The 21,134-nt window shown below is 31.2% G+C and overlaps 1 protein-coding gene and 1 pseudogene across 1 annotated transcript; one reads left to right on the forward strand and one right to left on the reverse strand.

The window, feature by feature from the left end:
• The first annotated feature begins 288 nt into the window (after positions 1 to 288).
• On the forward strand, positions 289 to 1,115 carry LOC115720340 (uncharacterized; annotated as a pseudogene).
• A 353-nt stretch (positions 1,116 to 1,468) lies between these two features.
• Positions 1,469 to 3,786, reverse strand: LOC115718403 (metal tolerance protein B). Its single transcript, XM_030647174.2, has 2 exons — positions 3,178 to 3,786; positions 1,469 to 2,670 (listed from the first exon to the last, which is right to left on the reverse strand). Exon 2 carries the CDS (start codon positions 2,655 to 2,657, stop codon positions 1,551 to 1,553), a length of 1,107 nt encoding a protein of 368 aa, XP_030503034.2. The 5' UTR covers positions 2,658 to 2,670; positions 3,178 to 3,786; the 3' UTR covers positions 1,469 to 1,550.
• Between the last annotated feature and the right edge of the window lie 17,348 nt (positions 3,787 to 21,134).

Raw genomic sequence — 21,134 nt, forward strand, 5'->3', positions numbered from 1 at the left:
AGTCTAAGGTTCAAACTGGTAATTGGTGAAAACAAACACAAGGTTGATTTTGGTATAAACCCCCCCCCCCCCCCCAAAAAAAAAAAAAAAAAAAAAACTAATCTTTTAAGACTTAAAAATGTGTGCCTGAAACTCGACGATCTTCCAAATCTTTAAAATGTCTGGAGCTGAAACTTGAAATTCCAACACCATTTTTTCTAGCTTCCACTCCATTGTCACCTCCACCATCTATATCTGTCATAATATATATATATATATAGAAAGAGAGAGAGAGAGAAAAAGATAGTGATGGGTAGAACTACAGGCCAAGATGGGAGAATCACAAGGGTATTTTTCATGGCTAGTTTGATACTATGGTTGGTCTCAATTTTGTTTGAAATCGTATTCAATAAGCGGTCCGAGCTAATCTGCGTCGTTGTTGGGTGCTTCTTCTTCCAATTGGCCAACTGGGTCATCCACTATTTTGCCTCTCCCTCTCGTGATCCTCTTTTTGTTAACACCTCAGTTTCTCTCCTCCACTCAACTATTATTTCCTCTTCAGTGATTTTCATTTTGATGAATCAATGGTTAATAACAAGGGGTTCTTCGAGTGGAAGAGTGTTCATGTTTGATCACTCTCAGTTATTCTCATGAGGTTACTTTACGTATGACCAATTAGATATGCTGAAATACCGATTATATAATGAGGGTTGGATTCTGGTGCATCATCTGATACTCCTCATTTGCTTTACTCTTGCATTGTATCGAAATGTCACGATCAACTATCTTATTCTCACACTCATCTGTGAGTTGCATTCAATCTTCTTGCACGTCAAGAAAGTCCGTCGCCGGATGGCCCCCGGACTTACCAAGAGGAGCATGTTTGTAAGGATAGAATGGCTTCTGAATTGGGTTACTTACATTACAGCTAGGTGTGCTACTCATGTTCTCATCACAACCAAGCTTATTTGGGATGCTCCTAAGTTTGAAAAGGGTGTGGAACTGCCACTAGCTCTGTTTGGGATGGTCGAATGAACTTGCTTAATGTTTTTTTAGGAGTTGATCTCTTCAATGATTACAGAAAAGAAATGATTCAACCGATTCAACCCCAGAACTCCAATCATCATCAAGAATGACAGACTAGGCATAGTGACCTTTAGGTTCAGAAAGACTTACAGTTATTTCATTGTTTGTATTATTATTATTATTAAGCTTTCAAACCTTTTAGCAACTTTTGAGAATTTTAGTTTCAAAGTCTTCACAGTACTATTCTACTAGTTAAGTGACTATAATACACACAAACATTATACAAATTTTAATATTAGTGTAAAAGGAGAACTTACTTTTGTGTTATGTTTGGCTCAAATATCATTACTAGTGTGAGCTGATCTTGACTTGTTTTATTTTGGACAATTTGTGAGGTATTTTTGTTACAGCTGAGGTCTAGATGTGTTCAAAACTTGACTAAATAGGATAAATAAAACTCACATGTCCCAAAAATGAATTTTCTTTATAGAAAAACTCAAGAACGATATTGAAGAAATACCATACAAAAAATTGTCTGCAATTTACTACTCGATCTGTATTGTCACATGGTGTATTCTGTATGCTTTTTCACAGTGATCCTTTATCTTGTATATCAATAGACTAGAGTTTACTGCAGGATCGACTATAACATGGCAAGAAAGCACTATTTTCCCTACTGTCAGCGCCCAAACATGCAAGTCATGAACATCCTGAACTCCTTTGATGTTCTTGAGATCATTTTCAAGTCTAGTGATGTTGATTTCGCTCGGTGTTGTTTCCATCAATATCCCATAAATATTTCTGAGCATGGATATGGTAGTGCTTAGAGAAATAATAGAGAAAATGAATGTGCAGATCAAGTCTACCACTAACCAATCTGGTTTAGCCCAAATTATGGCACCAGCAATCATCACCCCAACAGACTGAATCATATCAACCATGACATGCAAGTAAGCACCTTGAACATTTATGTTCATTGTTTTGGTCTTCTCTGCTGTACTAGCACATATTTCCTCCTTTTCATGAGAGTGCTCATGATCATGGTGAGAGTGAGGACATGAATGATGACTATGATTGTGGTGGTGACCACCAAGCCAAATGACCATAACAAAATTAACCACGAATCCAAATGCTGCTACGCCGAACATGAGAATTCCATTGACACTGTTAATTTTGTGGAGAATCCTGCTAACAGCTTCATATATTAAGAAACCTGAGATCAACCATATGAGCTGCACAGAGACAAGAGCACCAAGAATTTCGAGACGGTGATAACCAAATGACTGCTGCGGTGTTGGTTTCCAACCTGAAGCCCAAACTGAGAATAGAGAAATGGAGAATCCAACTATATCAGTGAGCAAGTGGCCTGCATCTGTAATTACTGCTAGGCTATTGGCTTTCAAACCTCCAACAATCTCTACTATCATAACTAACAGATAGAATAATATGAGTCCACAAAGTTTAGTTGCTGATTTTGTTCTTTCTTCTGAATCCAAGCTCTTATGCTCTTGTTTGGAGAAGGCACAAACACAGGTGCAAGAGAGCTGAGCTGGTGTAGGAAGAAGATTGATCTTTTCAGAGGCTATTGTCAGCTCAATTTCCTGTCGGGGATCATCTGCACTTAAAATAGAAACTTCCTCCTCTGCTTCCATATTTATAGTTCAACTGAAACAAAAGAAAGCAGAGTTGACACCATAACAAAATAAACTAAACCCACCTGAGTAGTTAGTAATCTCAATCCAAACTTATCCTAACTCACTAGCAATCATCTCCAAACTTTAATCCACTCCCAATTGTACATTTTTCTCATATTGTCTCACCTATACATTAAGTTATGAAAGGTTGACCTCTAAAACCAAAAGCACATGATTATCCAATCATATCAACCAATCCTAATTCAACCAGAGTGAAAATAAAATACATGACAAAAGCAACCCCCAAGAATCTAAGTTGGTAATACACTGGAGCAAATTCAGGTACAATAGGCACTACAATACAAAACATTCTAAAACCCAAACATATGACAGAATCAAACTCAAGCCCGAAAAATCATCTACACAATTAGTTTTACCCATGATAAATTAGAGAAAATCGAGACCAGGAAATTTTGAACAATCGTAAATGGATTCTGAAGAAAAGAAGTCAATTAGGAAAAGAAATGAAAGAGCGTACCTATGGAGTCAGAGAAAAGCAATGGTGAAGGATGAGAACATTAATGTTGATGTAATTGTAAACCCAAAAGAAAGGAAAAGACAAAACATGTATGCTTTTGTATAAATATTTATTAATAAAAATAATAATAAAATAGTGGGAATTTGTGTTGGAGGGTCACAACTTTTGTCATATTATTCTTCATCAAAAACTTTTGTCATATTATTAAACCTTTTTATAATTGTACAAACATTCACACATATTCTTTTCCGCCCAACACCACCTTTGGACATTTATCCCCCTACAAGAACAGATATTGAAATCGAGAACCCATTTCCACCGAGAACACGTTGCTTGGGATTCGGTGATCAGAGCTGAGCCTTCGATCAAATGGGTGCTTCTTTCTTTATCGTTGGATTTAGACAACAGTCATTGCCATAAAGGTGGAGAAACCTCTTCCTCCAATGGTGGATGATGGACAATAAAGAGGATAATTGGATTGGATTTCAACAATCAAATCTTGATATGTATATATATATGGTAATATTATAGGAATTAATGATTTGACCGCACTATATTAGTGGAATCCAATAGACTAATAGAGACACTTTCTTTCTTTCTCCTTTTCCTACATCAAATCGTCAAATCTAAATGACTACAGCGTCAATCATCAATGACATTCTCGTATTTGTTTTCCTCTTTAGTCTATGTATCTCAAAAAAATTAAGAGTCACCAAATATTGATAATATTGCTATTATTAGGATTGTTACATCATTTTTTGATTATTATTAATTAGAAAAAAAAAATCAGAGAAAATAAAAGACTAAAAAGAAAATATGTTATTTCACTCTTTTTCAGTTCATAATTAGAGAAAATTACTTAGATTTTTTTCTCTAAGAAAAGTAAATTATAAAGATGTATTTAGTAGAATATGCTTTTAACTATATTTTGATTAGTATGCGAGTTTTAGTTTATTATTATTGTTGTTGTTGTTGTTATTATTATTATTATTATTATTATTATTATTATTATTATTATTAATTTTAAATAATTGAAAAAGAAACCATTTTCAGTTTAATTGCGTATAATTGTATTTGAATAAATGTTGTTTATTAGTTAATATTTTTGTTGGTATTTATATATAATTTTTATTATATAAATTTTATATTTATTTCTTAATAAAGTGTTTGATATTTTTGTTATAGAAAATTACTAAAATAAAAATGATTTTTTAATAAGAAAGTTTATTACTAAAAAAAATAGGGTTGAGATGCAAAATGATCCTAAATTTGAAAATTAAGTTGGTAAATGTCCACTTTTTAAAAAAATTAAGAAAATAATCAAATCTAATAAATTAGCTAATAAAAATTATAAAAATACATTTATCACATATTTTTTTTAAAAAAAATATATATAATTATAAAATTAAGATATAAATTTTTAGTATTGCATATTATTATATTATAATAAAAATAAATAAATATATTAGATCATTTAAATATATACAGCAGTATTAGATATATCGTAGTACTGAAAATTAATATACCGTAGTAATAAAATTATATACCACAGAGAAATTATAACAATACTAAATTAATACTCATAAATATATATATATATATATATCATGCTAACAAAATTATATATACCACCATTAAAATATGAATACATACTAAAAAATTTATATATAATAAAATAGAAAATAAATATCATATTAAATAAATGATATATTATAGACAACAAAAACTATATACGATACAAGAAAACGTATATACCTACAATAAAAATAAAACAAAATAATATAATATTATTAAGAAAAATTATATATATCATATTAACAAAATTATATATCACAATTATGTATACTAAAATAAAAACTAAACATGCATTATCTAATATAAAATGATATGCTATACAATAAAACTTATATACCATATAACATAAAATATATACCTTACAATAGAAATATATATATAATAATAACAACAGATAAAAATAAAAATATATAGGATGCTAATAAAATTATATATCATGTCAACAAAAGTACAATAGAAAATAAAATTTAAATATTATTTAAAAAAATTATATACCGTATAACAAAAAATACATATACCATTCACCAAAACATATATACAAAAAATAATAATAATAAAAATATAGATTACTAATATATATATATGTATACTATATTATGTCAGATAAATTAACAATTAACCCAAGATCTATTTGTATATAACATAGAACACAATAATAAGATATAATAATTAGGTATGTGTACCTGATTGATCCATAGCAATTATCTCTGATTGATCCACAGCAGTTACTCCAATTTGATAGTGCAATACTATCAACTAAGTCTTCCTCCCTAGATCTCTAAATCAGAAGCAGTTTATTTTCTCTGATTATCAAAAGTATACAATTGTGATGAGACAATATGTATTTATAGAGTTAGGGAGGGGACTTAGCTACAAAACCCTAGTTGGGCTGGGCCTGCTCATCAAAGGCTTCAGTCAACTAGAAAAGCCCACACTTCTGCTTCACCTAGACTTTACTCACAGATGCTAAGCCCATTAACAATTGATCACCAACAACATGGGCTAACACAGCAAAGAACTATCCAATCAACCCAAGTTTTAATAAAACCAATAAAATTTAATGTAAGCCCAAATAAAAGTCTAACATTCTCCCACTTGGGCTACATTGATTTTAATACATATATATTATATATCAAAATAATTTTGTTTGAAAACGACTCATGGGTTGAACAACAGGAAAACATTTGTGGCCACTTTAAAAACTGATAGTTCTCTGATAGCATCTCAACATACCGGTCCAATTTAACCTTTGATAATGAACTATGACAGTCATATTGTTTTTAGCTCAACAAAAGACATTCATAATTACAAATACCAAAGTATTAAATCGACATGGTCAATAAGTCTAGTAGTGTGGTAAGGAATTATGTTCAACATGTGATCAATATAAAATAACATAATATCCTTATCAGTCCTCAATTTCACTGATACCGTGATGCTTAATAAATAAGCCAGTGAAATTAAACATACACCACTTAATAAATAAGTAAGTGTCACTAAACTTGCTTAAATAATTAAGCCAACAACATATCATTGTCAATAAGCAAATAAATTTAAAAGACAATGATCACAACAATATGAACCACATGCTTTCAATTCAATCATTCTCGAGAATATAACAAAACATAATTGAAAACATATCCATTCAATAATAAAAAATATTGAAACATAAAATGTAGTTCATAACTTTATTCAGAAAATTATAAATAATAATTTCTAAAAACAAACAGAAAACAAAACTCCCACTAACCCAAAAGATCAAAAGATTCTAAAATGCCCATATTAACAACATGTTTATTAAACAGCACGGCACTTAACCCTTTGGTTAGAGGATCAGCTAACATCGACTCGGTCTTGCAATTTTCAACAACAATGTCTCCTTTCTTGACCAAGTCTCTGACAGTGAGATACTTTATTTCCATATGTTTAGAAGCACTACTAATCTTGTTATTCTTTGAAAAGAAAACAGCAGCATTATTATCACAATAGATTAGCATAGGTGTGGAAATAGAATCAACCACTCGTATCTCCGAAATAAAATTCTTCAGCCACAAAGCTTGCAAAGATGCCCCATAACATGCAACAAACTCAGCATACATAGTAGATGACGTGATCAAAGTACATTTGACACTCTTCCAAGAAATAGCAGCACACTTGCCAAGGTGAAAATATAGCCGAAGTTGACTTTAAATCATCTACACAACCACCAAAATCTGAATCTGAATAACCAACAACTCGAAGATTGTCAACATGCTTATACACAAGCATAAAACTCTTCGTTCTTTGCAAATATCTCAAAACTTTCTTGGCTGCAACCCAATGATCAAGGCCAGGATCAGATAAATATCTCCCAAGAACATTGACTACGAAAGCTATGTCAGGTCGAGTGCAAACCTGAGCATACATCAAACTCCCTACTACACTTGCATAAGGGATGTTCTTCATTGCTCCTCTTTCCAAGTCGTTCTTAGGACATTGCTGCTTAGTGAACTTGTCCCCTTTCAGACTAGGAACAGAACCAGCTTTACACAAATCCATGTTGAACCTTTTGAGCACACGATTAATGTAAGCTTCTTGAGATAAGCCAAGAACTTTTCGATTCCTGTCACGATGGATCTCAATCCCCAAAACATAGGATGCCTCTCCAAGATCTTTCATATCAAAATTGGAAGACAGAAAATTTTTGGTCTCATTTAGTAGTGACAAATCACTGCTGGCAAGTAAAATGTCATCTACGTAAAGAACAAGAAAAATATAACGACTCCCACCGATCTTCATATAAATACAACCGATCAAACTTGTTCTCTACGAAACCAAACGATGTCACAACACAGTCAAACTTCAAGTACCACTGGCGAGATGCCTGTTTGAGACCATAAATGGATCGTTTCAACTTGCAAACCAAGTGTTCTTTTCCATTCTCCTTGTAGCCTTCAGGTTGAGACATATAGACTTCCTCATTCAATTCTCCATTCAGAAAAGCAGTTTTAACATCCATTTGATGCAACTCTAAATCAAAATGCGCAACTAAGGCCATAATAATTCTGAATGAATCTTTAGTGGAAACAGGTGAGAAAGTTTCAGTGTAATCAATACCTTCTCTTTGAGTAAAGCCTTTAGCCACTAAACGCGCTTTAAACCTTTCAATCATCCCTTTTTATCCCTTTTAGCCTTTAAAATCCACTTACAACCTATTGGTTTAAAACCATCAGGTAATAAAACTAGCTCCCATACACCATTTTTCTTCATGGAGTCGATCTCATCATCCGTAGCTGCTAACCATTTTGAAGATTGTGGACTATTAAGTGCTTCACTAAAAGTGACAGGATCCACAAAATGATCAATATCATATTCTCCTTCTCCAAGATAAACAAAATTATCATGACACTTTGTTGACTTCTTTTGTCTCTGAGATCTTCTTAGAGGAGGTACTTCTGGAATAACTTCTCTTTGTTGATCATTGTTTTGAATAACATCTTCCACAACTGGAATTTCTTCAATAACAAGATTCTCATTAACAATAGGAGCTTCATCATTAATAGGCCCTTCATCAATAATAGGACCTTCATCATCTTCGATATCGGGAGCAATATATTCATCAACAATGGGAGCATTACCAACTGGAGTAGGATGGAGACTACTATTATCATCTCTTGAAAATGACATAGGAATACAAATTCCTTTAGAGGACTCCCCCATTTCAAGAGATGTTGAAGGAATTTTCTCAGCAACATCAAATTCCAGAAATTTAGCAGTCTGAGATTCAACAATTCGCGTACCACGAGTGGGACAGTAAAAGCGATAGCCTTTTGAGCGCATTGGATAACCAATGAAATAACAGCGATTTGTTCTCGGATCTAACTTTTTCAAATTAGGATCATAAATCTTTACTTCAGCTGGACAACCCCATACTCGAAGATGATTAAGACTAGGCTTCCGCCCCAGTCCATAACTCAAAAGGGGTCTTGGGAACAGTTACGGGAACACGATTTAAAATATAAGTTGCAGTCATAAGTGCTTCACCCCATAAAAACTCTAGAAGATTTGTTCTACTCATCATACTTCTAACCATATCCATGAGAGTGCGATTTCTCCTTTCAGCAACGCCATTTTGCTCAGGTGAACCAGGCATAGTGTATTGAGCAACTATACCATTTTCTTGTAAGTACTCTGCAAAAAGCCCCATGTGTTGTCCCGATTCTGTATAACGACCATAATATTCTCCTCCACGATCAGAATGAACAACTTTGATGACTCTTCCTAATTGTTTCTCAACCTCATTTCGAAAAATTTTGAGTTTATCAAGGGCGTCAGATTTTTCTTTAATTAAATAGGTGAATCCATAACGAGAAAAATCATCGATAAAAGTGATAAAATACTTGTTTCTGCACAACGTGGTGGAATAAGGACCACTGATGTCTGTGTGGATAATTTCCAATAAAGATTGACTGCGGTTTGCAGTCTTCTTTCTTGTTTTAGTCAATTTTCCACGAGTACAATCAACACAAGTATCCCAATCAGAAGCATCAAGAGGAGGAAGTATTTCAGATTTAATTAAACGATCAACCCTTTCTCTGGAAATATGACCCAATCTTTTGTGCCATAACAATAAGGATGTTTCCTTAATATGAGGTCTTTTACCCACAGTATTCACAACATTAAAAGAGGAATCTAAAGGAGCCAATGACAACTTGTAAAGACCATCAGAATAAAAGCAATTTCCAATAATTCGAGAGTCAAGCATAATGTCAACATTATCATTTGCAAAATGAAAAGAATATCCTTGTTTAACCAAAAGCGGAAGCGAAACTAAATTCCTTTTAAAAGTAGGAACATAAAAAGTATTGTTCAGAATAATCTTATCACGAGACTGTAATTCAAGAATAAATGTTCCAACATAGATAACGTCAACTCCAACATCATTGCCCACTTTAAGCTTGGACTCCCTCTCACTTGGCTTCCTGAGATCCCTTAGCCCCTGTAAGGAAGCAGAAACATGAACAAGATAGCACCACTGTCTAACCACCAAGAATCAATAGGAACATCAACTAGATTAGATTCAAAACAAACACATGCCAATGGATTACCTGATTGTGCTTGCTTCTTTTCTAACCAAGTCTTAAATTTGTGACAGTCTGTTCTCCGATGCCCCAATTTTTCACAAAAGTAACACTTCACATTAGAGTATTTGGACTTTCCGTTGTTATTCTTCTGTTTATTCTTATGCTCCTTACCATTACCATTCTGTTTTGTAGCACCATCATTTTTATTCTTGAATTTTCCTTTTCCTTTGTTGGGCTTGAGGTGAGAAACATAGTTAGCAGATTCATTCTTCTCCCTTTTAAGCTTGCTTTCTTCAGCTACACACTGAGAAATTAGGTCGCTGATAGTCCATGTTTGATTGTAAGTGTTGTAGGCTGTCTTGATTAGGCTGAAAGAGGCAGGAAGAGCATGAAGAGCTCGATGAATAATGAAAGAGTCAGGAAGAGGAATATTATGATCTTTCAACTTGGACTGAACATTCACCAATTTCAGAATAAAATCTCGCACTCCTTTTAATTCATCATACTTAATGGTTGTCATTTCATCCATAAGATGTCCAGCTTCAGCGTTTTCTCCAGTGTCGTATAATTTTTCTACAGCATTGAAAAACTCTTTGGCATTTGTAGTGTCTGGCAAACCACTCAATAGATGTTCAGGAATGGATCTTTTCATAGTAAGAAGACTGAGACGACTTGACTTTTCCCATTGTGCATGATGAGTTCTCTCGGCAGCTGTACTGGAGTCAGTAAGTTCAGCAGGTTTTTCTTCTCGTAGGCACAAGTCCATATCCATTATGCCTAAAGTAAATTCCACATCTCGTTTCCATGTCTTGTAGTTGGAAGCATTCAAAATATGGATGGAAGCATTATTGTTGTTCACAGAAAAGGAGACTGAAAAATTCAAAAATTAAAACTTGAATAAGCAATATGAGCAATGTATAGAAAATATTGTAGAATCAACTGGTCATTATAAACTCCCCTTTGGGGTGAGAATATAACACACACATGATTTACCTTCATGAAGTTAACAACAAAGAAAAAATACATATCATTTAAGAATTTTATTACCTTTGGGCAAATAAATTTCTTAAAAATATGTATTAATTCAAGCAAAAAATAATAATAAATTTATATATTTAAATTATTACCTTTGGGCAAATAATTAAAATATATACATTTAATATTAACTCACTTCATGGAATGTGAACTAATATATGTAAATACTACCTTTGGGCAAGTAATTACACATATAGTCAACCAAAAATATAATATTTTCTTCAACATGTGAAATTTGGTGATAAAACAATCATTGAAAATTAATAATTTTCAACCAAATTTCCAAAAGAGATATATAATTGCTTTTATTATATTGATAATAAAAAAAAAATAAAGTGTCCACCATAACACATTATTTTTATATCAAATAATCAAGTTTTATAACTTTAGAACAACAATTAATGGAAAAATGTGAAATAAAGAATATTGGTGGAGAATACATAGTCAAGATAAATTAAACAAGAGAGTGACTATGTCATATGGAACGAGAAGAAACTCAAAAAATTTTCTATGATTGACAAATTTCGAAAAATTATCAAAAAATATTTTTAATAATTTTTAACTACATAATTATTATTAAAATAATAATAATTATTAAACGGAGTCAAAAAAATTAATTAAAAATCATAGAAAAATCAGAAATTTAATTTTAAGCACGCTGGAAAAAAAATCGTCGAAAAACGACACCCGAGGGGGTCCCACGCGCCCCCACGCGCCGCCTGCGCGAGTGGGCGTTGCTGGTTGGGCTTGATCTTCTTCCTCCAGCGGGTCTGAAACCGGGTCACGCGACCCGGTGCTCCTCCAGTCGGGTCTGCTTGGTTTTTCCGGCCAAAAATCGACTAAAAGATGGGGAAATTGATGGGTTTCGATCGGGAATCAATTTCTAGTTGATTTACACTATTAATTTCGTGTATTAAAAAAATAAATGGGTAGATCTATGGCTAAAATCAATCCCAAAATTGAAGAACACAAAAGAAAAAAAAAATTGTAATGCTAATCTTATATAAATCCGAAATTAATTATGTAGGAACATTCTTAAACAATTAAGAATGAGAAATCTATTATCAATTTTAGATCAAAAACAATAAAATCAAAATACACAAATATAATTTCACATTATAATCATATAAACCCTAAAACTTTAAATTTAAAATTCTCTTAATATACACAATGATTTCATGTATATAATATATCAATAGAACGAGAATTTAATAATAAACAAAACCCCTAAAGTTTTAAGATTTAAAAACAAGAAATTGCACATAAAATAATAACGAAATTGATATGAAATTATGGATAATTAACATATACAAATTAATTATACTAATTATAGGTTCTAAATCATATACAATAGGCAATCTGATACCACATGTCAGATAAATTAACAATTAACCCAAGATCTATTTGTATATAACATAGAACACAATAATAAGATATAATAATTAGGTATGTGTACCTGATTGATCCATAGCAATTATCTCTGATTGATCCACAGCAGTTACTCCAATTTGATAGTGCAATACTATCAACTAAGTCTTCCTCCCTAGATCTCTAAATCAGAAGCTGTTTATTTTCTCTGATTATCAAAAGTATACAATTGTGATGAGACAATATGTATTTATAGAGTTAGGGAGGGGACTTAGCTACAAAACCCTAGTTGGGCTGGGCCTGCTCATCAAAGGCTTCAGTCAACTAGAAAAGCCCACACTTCTGCTTCACCTAGACTTTACTCACAGATGCTAAGCCCATTAACAATTGATCACCAACAACATGGGCTAACACAGCAAAGAACTATCCAATCAACCCAAGTTTTAATAAAACCAATAAAATTTAATGTAAGCCCAAATAAAAGTCTAACATATTAACCAAATTATATACCACAATTAAAATATATATACCATGACCATTGTATATAATAAAATAAAAACTAATTAAATATTTTTTAAAATAAATAATCATACAATCAAAAAAATATAAAAATAATAATTAAAGATATGTAGCATGACAATAAAATTATATACCATTATTATACGCATCATAATAAAAAATAAATATCATCTAAGAATAATAATATACCATACAACAAAATAGAAATATACCGTAACAACCCAAATCAACTCATAAAAAATTAAAAAAATTGACATAACTTTTAAATAAATTTTTTTTAACAAAACTAATATAGATATACCATAATGTTTAAATAATTTGTTTCTAATTCTAAAAAACTAAAAAAAAAAATTAATGATTTTGAAATGAGAATATTTACTAACATAGTCTTATGATTTAGAGTCATTTGCTATATTTTTTTTTTGAAATGAGGACATAAACTAACATAATCCTATAATTAAAAAATATAGTGATTCATTACATATAATAATAATAATAATAATAATAATAATAATAATAATAATAATATCCAAATTTTATTGGATGAGTAAATCTATTATATTTGTAATATTCAATATGGGAGAGAGGAGAATATTTTCCTCAATGGACTGCATGTATTATACATATTGAGTTTAATCAACATAGACGGATTATAAACTCCAATCACAATTGAATCTTTACAAACGGGTTCGGTGCCTGAAAATATCACTCTTATCATTCAAATCTTCTCATAAATAAAAAAAAAAATATTACAAATAAATCATAAGGTAAGAAAAAGAGACAAACCTCAAGAAAAAAGTCGTGGTCGTTAACAACAATGGTCGATATGTAATTAGTCTCACGTCACTATTGATACTTAGAGCGGAGATTTTGATAATGATTAATAACTATTGTCTCAACCCTCTTGATAATTGATTCCTAAAGTCATTCTAATCTTACAACCCACACTTTCAACAAATCAATATCTTTTTTTAAAAAAATAAAATAAAACTCACTACCCACACTTTGAATTAGTCTGAGTGAAAAAAGTGAGTCTTATATATTAGGGGTAAGTTAAAAAATACTATTTTTTTTAATCAATTAATCAAATTTACCTCTAATTTTGTATTTAATTGAAATATACCTCTTTTACTATATATTGTATCCAAAATACCCTGACATAAAAGAGTTACATAAAGAGTATCTTGAAGTGACAGGAGCAAAATTGATATAATGTTTAAAAAAAAAAGTAAAAATGATAGACTTTAAAAAAGAAAGTAAAAATAAAAGAGGACAATATAAAAATGATATAGAGTGTAATTTCTTCTATAATATATTAGGGATAGAGGCTTTGTTGGGCGATTGGGTTGGTAGAAGTTATATAAGATTTGTTGGGTTGAGGCCTGTGAATTTTAATGAATTCATCCTTATTCAAAAAAAAAATTATTAACATTATTATTAGTTTTTATTTTGAAAAGTCATTGTTATTATTAGTTTTAAAACTGATCCAAAAATAAATAAAAATTGTTGCTATGATTAATTATTTTTTTTTTGTGGTAATTGCTATTATTAAAGTTATACGATGATATATATTTCATGTTATTAAACTCAGTTACTAAGCTAGTCGTATTATAATTTTTTTTACCATGTTATATTCTTCTTGATTATAATATAGTAATTAAGTTTTGTAATGTTGAAAGTTACAACTGTATAATGCATGAAAGTTACGATTATTTATTGGAGTGCAGTTACATAGATTATTTATCAATATAAATTATTTGTTTTGTAACTGAATAAAAATGAAAATGCACCATTAATTGAACCTATTAATTGAATCGTTTTTCAATATTTTATTAAATTTAAAAAGCAAAAATGAAGAACAAAAGTAATTAAAAATCAAGAAATAAGAAAAATGATAATGTAAAAGGAAGAAATGTTAGAGCGCCACATCATCCTACTTAACAACAGGATTATATAAATACTAGGAAAAGCGCGGTCTTTTACAATAATTGTAATATTTTTAGTGGCTAAATCTTTATAATAATCCGATTAAACTTGTTAAAGGGTATACAAAAACTTGTTAAAGGGTACTCATGCTTAGCAAAAATATGTTTGGATACTGTATAATAGAGAATAAACTTTACTCTAATATGTTGCTTGGTTTGACAAAATAAAAATATAAGAATAAAAATAAGAATATAAATAGAAATGAAATTAAATTTAAAATATATATACATCTTGCATTGGAATGGTCTTTCATTTTATTTCAAAATAGAATAGTAATTCCACTAAAATAATAAAAAAGTCATTCCATTAAAATGACATTTCGATACTTTAAAATACAACTAAATAAATGAAAAATAAAAATATTCTTTCTATTCTATTTTATTACCTCCAACAAATGCCACCTAAGTTTTGTTTGCATTCTTGTTACCAGCATATATAAGAGGAATCACATGTACGTAGTTGTACTATTAAAATAATTAGTTCAATCAAAGCATCCATAACATGAAGTCGCAGTACATTATCAATATGTAAAATTACAATAGACGCCTTATAAAAAAAATATATAAAATAAATACTTAACGTAATAAACAAAATGAATTTACTTGAGTTAGAGAAGTTACCATAAGTAAAAATGAACTTGAGGCAATAAAATTTTCTCTTTTTTTTTAAGAAATCAAGGCAATAAAGTATTTGAGACACTTCCATTGTAAAAACAAATATGTTAAGCTGAAAAACTCCATATTTTGAAATTAGAAATATCTTTCCCTGCTCATTAAAAGTAACATAATATCAAAAACTTAATATTAATAAATAAACAAAAGGAAAAAAAGAAGAATCATAAACGCAAAATATACATGTTTGCTAACCAAAATTTGTAGACAATTGCTAACCAAAATCTGTAGACAATGTCTTTGGCGCGCTGAAAAAATAGTATTTACTCTAAAAAAAAATGCCACCATCTACTATTTGAAATTAAATTAATAGGAATAAAATGAAACGTAACAATTTTTACATATATAACTTCCAACACCCCATTGTGGCGTATATATTATTGCATGGAGAGAAAATAATTGTACAAAAAATTAGTCTCAAACAATAAATAAAGTGAAGAAAGTAGACATAAATTAGATAAAATAAATTATATTTGTATAATCTATGTAAAACAACAACAAATTGAGAATATGAAACAATCTATATAAAACAACAACAAATTGAGAATATGAAACAATAGATTGACTTACTTGGTCTCCATAAGTACAGTGGAGTGAGTGGGAGGGAGAGATCAAGAGACAGAGAGGTTCTTATGGCAAGATGAAAAAAAAAAAAGAACTATTAGTGGAAGGAGAAAGTTGAAATAAGAAAGTAGACATAAATTAGATAAAATAAATTATATTTGTATAATCTATGTAAAACAACAACAAATTGAGAATATGAAACAATCTATATAAAACAACAACAAATTGAGAATATGAAACAATAGATTGACTTACCTGGTCTCCGTGAGTGCAGTGGAGTGACTGGGAGGGAGAGATCGAGAGACTGAGGGGTTCCTATGGCAAGACAAAAAAAAAGAACTATCAGTGGAAGGGAAAAGTTGAAATGTTTTTTTTTTAGTGTTGGTATATATGTAAGGTTATGCAATTTTGTAACGAATTATTGGTGTATTTATAAATATTAATTAATAATTAATATTAATATTGACTAATATAAAAAAGGAAAATAGTTGGATAGGTCAGAATAATATAATCAGTTACTTAAATTTGTGCTTTCTTTTAAGAGAAATAAATAAGGAAGAATAATCGGTAAATAAAATAAAAATTAAAACTCATTAAAAACCAACCAATTGATATTTGATAATGACTTTTGGGAAGAAAAAAATAATTAATTAATGACCTTAAATAATATTAATTAAAATAATCTAAAAAATTCACAAAATAGAAAATTTTGAATTCTCAATAGTTAGGCTGCCACATCATCAAGCTTAACAACAGAATTATAGATATATATAGATATAGATAGATATTGAATAATTATTATTTTTACTTTTTAAATTTTAGACTTTACCTTATATTGCCGCTTAAAAGATAATTTTTAAAAGTACTAATTGATTAAGTATATATTTTGATGAATTAAGTTTAGAAAAATAAATTAATGAACACTAAATTTACAAGATGTGGAAGTCATCTCTGATTTGTTCAATAATAGAGACAAGGAGTTGATTTATAGAATACCTATATCTACCACTAATGTGACAGATAAGTGGTATTGGAGCAAAGAGGTTTCGGGGACCTATTCTGTCAAGTCGGCTTATAAGTTAATTCAAGATTTGAAATTTCCTACTGGCTCCCCTATTAGTACTGACTTTTGGAAAGCTTTATGGGCTTTGAAATGCCCTCCAAAAGTAAAAGACATGTTGTGGAGATTTGTGTCAAATTGTTTGCCCACCTGTGGATCACTTGTTCAAAGGCATGTTCAAATCTCTTCTTCTTGTCCCATATGTAATAGAGGTGTTGAAACGGTTACCCATTTTCTGGTTGCTTGTTCGTTTGCTGCGGCTTGTTGGCGTTCAGCTAGTTTATATGGAGGCAACCCAGGGGACATATCATTTGGAGAATGGCTGCAAGACCGATTTAACAATTGGGAATTAAGGGAGAGACATATGGGGGCAATGCTTTGCTGGGCTATTTGGCAAGATAGAAACAACAAGGTGTGTGATGTCGCCCAATTAGTTACACTGCGGTCGCGGTAGTAAACGGGTTATGTCGTATCCATAGGAGGTAAATTACTACTAAAGATTAATATAAATAGATAATGATATAAATGTGAATGAACTAAAAATAATAAAAATGATGAGATGAGAAAGTAGATTAGATAAAGAGTTTGGTAAGGTAAAAATGAATTTATGCAAATTCTATTCTAACACCGATATTAATTCAAAACACAGTTGCAATTCTACACCATTAATTACAACTGGAAGATATATATAATAAAAGTACAAATTAATTAATCTTGCATAAATTGAATTTCACCTCTAACTTGACAGCATATCATATTATATATCATAAATTGACAAAATACCACTATTGACAGAATGCAGTAAAGGACATAAAATATAATAAATATACCAAAATAATTAATAGCCTAACTTACATAAGAAAAACATGACTGAATTTATATAAAAGATACTATTAACTTTGGAAGAAAAATTAGAAGATGAAGAACAATTTAATAAAAATGAGATATAGAGATGAAGCACAAAATAACCAATATCAATATTAAGAATAAAAAGTACAATAGCTACACTCTAACTTCACTAATATTACTATTTTAATACACTCATTTTTGTCACTAAAATAAGTATAAATAAAATAATAATAAGAGAGAAAAATAAAATAACAAATGTATTCTCTCAACTCTAAAATCTAATACCTCTTTTGCATTACAAGTGACTCCTATTTATTATAAATAGCCAAAATTACCCCCAAAACTAATATTTTCGTGTTACACTTAGTGGTGAAAATGGCTAAATGCATGCTAAAGTGGAATCATGTCTTCTGCTTGTCAAGTGGTGTGGTCCACGATTATTGGCAGGCGAGTAATTCCACGTAAAGAATAGCAGTAGTTGTGGGCGGTTACTTGCGTCAGTGTCTTGGAGAACAATATGAGATATGAGCCTTCTATATGAATGATGGGCTGTTATATGTGAATGATGAGCTTCTATTAATGAGCCTTAGCATAATGAAAAATCGATCTTCAAGTGCTTTAAATTAATGGGTCTTTTAAAACAATTAGGTCAAGACCCAACATGCACATATCATATATATATGTAATACGTTGGGCACTCAACATATAAATATACTTCTCAAATTGCAAGTGGATTAGTTGGGTCATTCAACTTTCAATTGGCTTTGAAACTCAATTTTCATTTGTAACACTTTACATAAATCTGAAAAAATAACACAAAATTAAACTAAATTAAATATTTCCAATTGAAATAAATTCACCATTAAAAATAAGGAATATTTAATTTATATTAATTATATGTGCACAAATAAAGACTTAAAATGTATCAATTTGAACCTTTATCAATGTGGAATGGGAAAACCAAGTCGGTCAAAAATGTTATCGCATTTGCTAATTGTGATCTTGAACAATGGACTTTTGCTCAAGAAAAACTTTCACCCCCTCTTCCTTTTTGATGCATAGTGGAGAAGGGGATGAGCAATGGTGTGCTCCAGAGGTAAATAAACTCAAGATTAATGTGGATGCAACACCATTTGCGGATAGAAACAAGTTTGGTTATGGCTGGGTTCTCCGGGATTCTAGGGGTCATGTCTTGCAGGCGAGAACGGGGTCTTGGAACGGGTGTGTCAATCCGGCCTTGGCTGAGGCTTTTTGTGTAATAGAGGTGTTAAGTTGGATAAAAGAGTCCAAGCTTTCTCATGTCACTGTAGAATCAGATAGCCTCTTAACTGTTCAAGCTGTCTGTAGATCGGTGAACACGAACTCTCCTTTCGGTTGTTGCATTGCAGACTGCAAGAGATTTATTTCTGAGTTAAATCATGTTTGTTTACGCTTTGTTAAACGTTCTGCTAACCGTGTGGCTCATGGACTTGCCTGAGTCTCATGGTTATATGCTGAGCGTAGTTATTCGGTTGACACTATTCCAAATAACATTAGTGATGTAATTGTGCAAGAATTGTTTTAAATAAAATTTCAGCTTTTATTAAAAAAAAATATACATTCTAATCGAGTAGTGTTTGGGTTCCCAAGAATCGAGTAAGGTAACATTCACTATAAAAACATTTCAATTACATTCACTTTTTCAAATCAAACAACATTATCTGAAATGACTTTACATAAGATTTACCTAACTCTTGAATACAATTAAGAACACAGATCTAAGCACACTTAGATCCAAGAAGACAAGCTGCACTTAATTCCACCAAGCTAAAATCCCTGTAGCAGATTAGTCTGAACTCTCTTCAGACATTGCAGATTCACACTCTTTCTTCAACCTCTGAAGATCCAATGAATTACTATCTACAAGTCATAATCAAAGAAACACAAAAAAGTATTTTGCCCTACCAGAGCAAGAATCACTAGAATATTCTATAAAAAATGAGAGTTAGTTAGAAAAAGTAATATTAGCTTAATATATACCATACTTTGAAAAAACCGACTCAGCTAACTAACTCAACAAATCAAGCCAGCTAGCGCCAACTAAACTGAATAAAAGACAAAAAAAAACTAAAAAGCTGATTTGGCAAACAACAAATAAAATCAGACTAAGCATATGCAACTAAGACCAACTTAGATGAACAACTCAATAGTCCAGACAACACTAAGAACACAATACACTTAAAACAGTAAAAAGCCACATAATTTGTAATACAAAAAACATGGCACTTACAATCTCTCCCTTAGCAAATTATTATCAATGACCAAACACAATATTCAAGAAGAGAGACACAAAATAACAAAACACAAAAACAAATGCCAATTAAACCAAAAGAACAACAAGTCAGTTTGTCAATTGACAAGGTTAAGTTCAATAAATAAAAAAGACAAACAGACAAATACTAAACCCAAAATATGAACAATGTTTAGAGTATTTGTACAAAAGATGAAACATTAAATCTCCCCCCTCGATGATCATAATTACTCGCCGCTGGAAAAGGCAACAAGAGATGCAGAGGGAATATGTACTAAAGCAACATCAGCATTAGGAACAAAAGAAAGAACATCAGTGGAATGCTCCCCCTAGACACCAGTATTTGTTGAACCCTTCTAAACATTTGCAAGACCCTGCTTCCCCTAGACATCAGAAACCTTGTTCTCCCCCTAGACATCTGTAGAAACTGGCTCCCTCTGGACAGTAGCACAACGTGAAGGACCTTGATCAATACTTATAGATGAAGGCTGAACATTGGACTCAGGGATAGAAGGACCATGGAAAATAAGAAAAGATGGATCTGCATCCATAATTGATGGAGAGATGACTGGGGAATGCACAGAGAAAGCACCATCACCATCTGAAGCACTGGAAAAATCACCATCAGCAGAAACATCAGGACAAGCCTCAGAAGATTTTAAAACATTATTCATAGCATACAACACATCAATGATAGCCTTTTTAAATTGATGTTGCCTGAGCTGATCATGTGCATAAGTGTCAACGAAATCATTCACCCGAGAGAACAACTGACTTTGCCAAGTTGCAGGACTGAACCATTCCACGGGAGTTGAAGGAACAGTCGAGGAAGAAGGAGCATCAGAGGCAAGAGCCTCACCAGTAGCAGGAACATCCATAACTAACGATGGCAAAGGCTTGCCACACACAGGTGAGAAACTTTTGCCAATAGCAGGAACATGCAAAATCTTGTCATGCTCAAATACACTAGAAAACCC

This window comes from Cannabis sativa, chromosome 2 (genome assembly GCF_029168945.1).
Source record: "Cannabis sativa cultivar Pink pepper isolate KNU-18-1 chromosome 2, ASM2916894v1, whole genome shotgun sequence".
In the NCBI taxonomy this organism is placed as follows: domain Eukaryota; kingdom Viridiplantae; phylum Streptophyta; class Magnoliopsida; order Rosales; family Cannabaceae; genus Cannabis; species Cannabis sativa.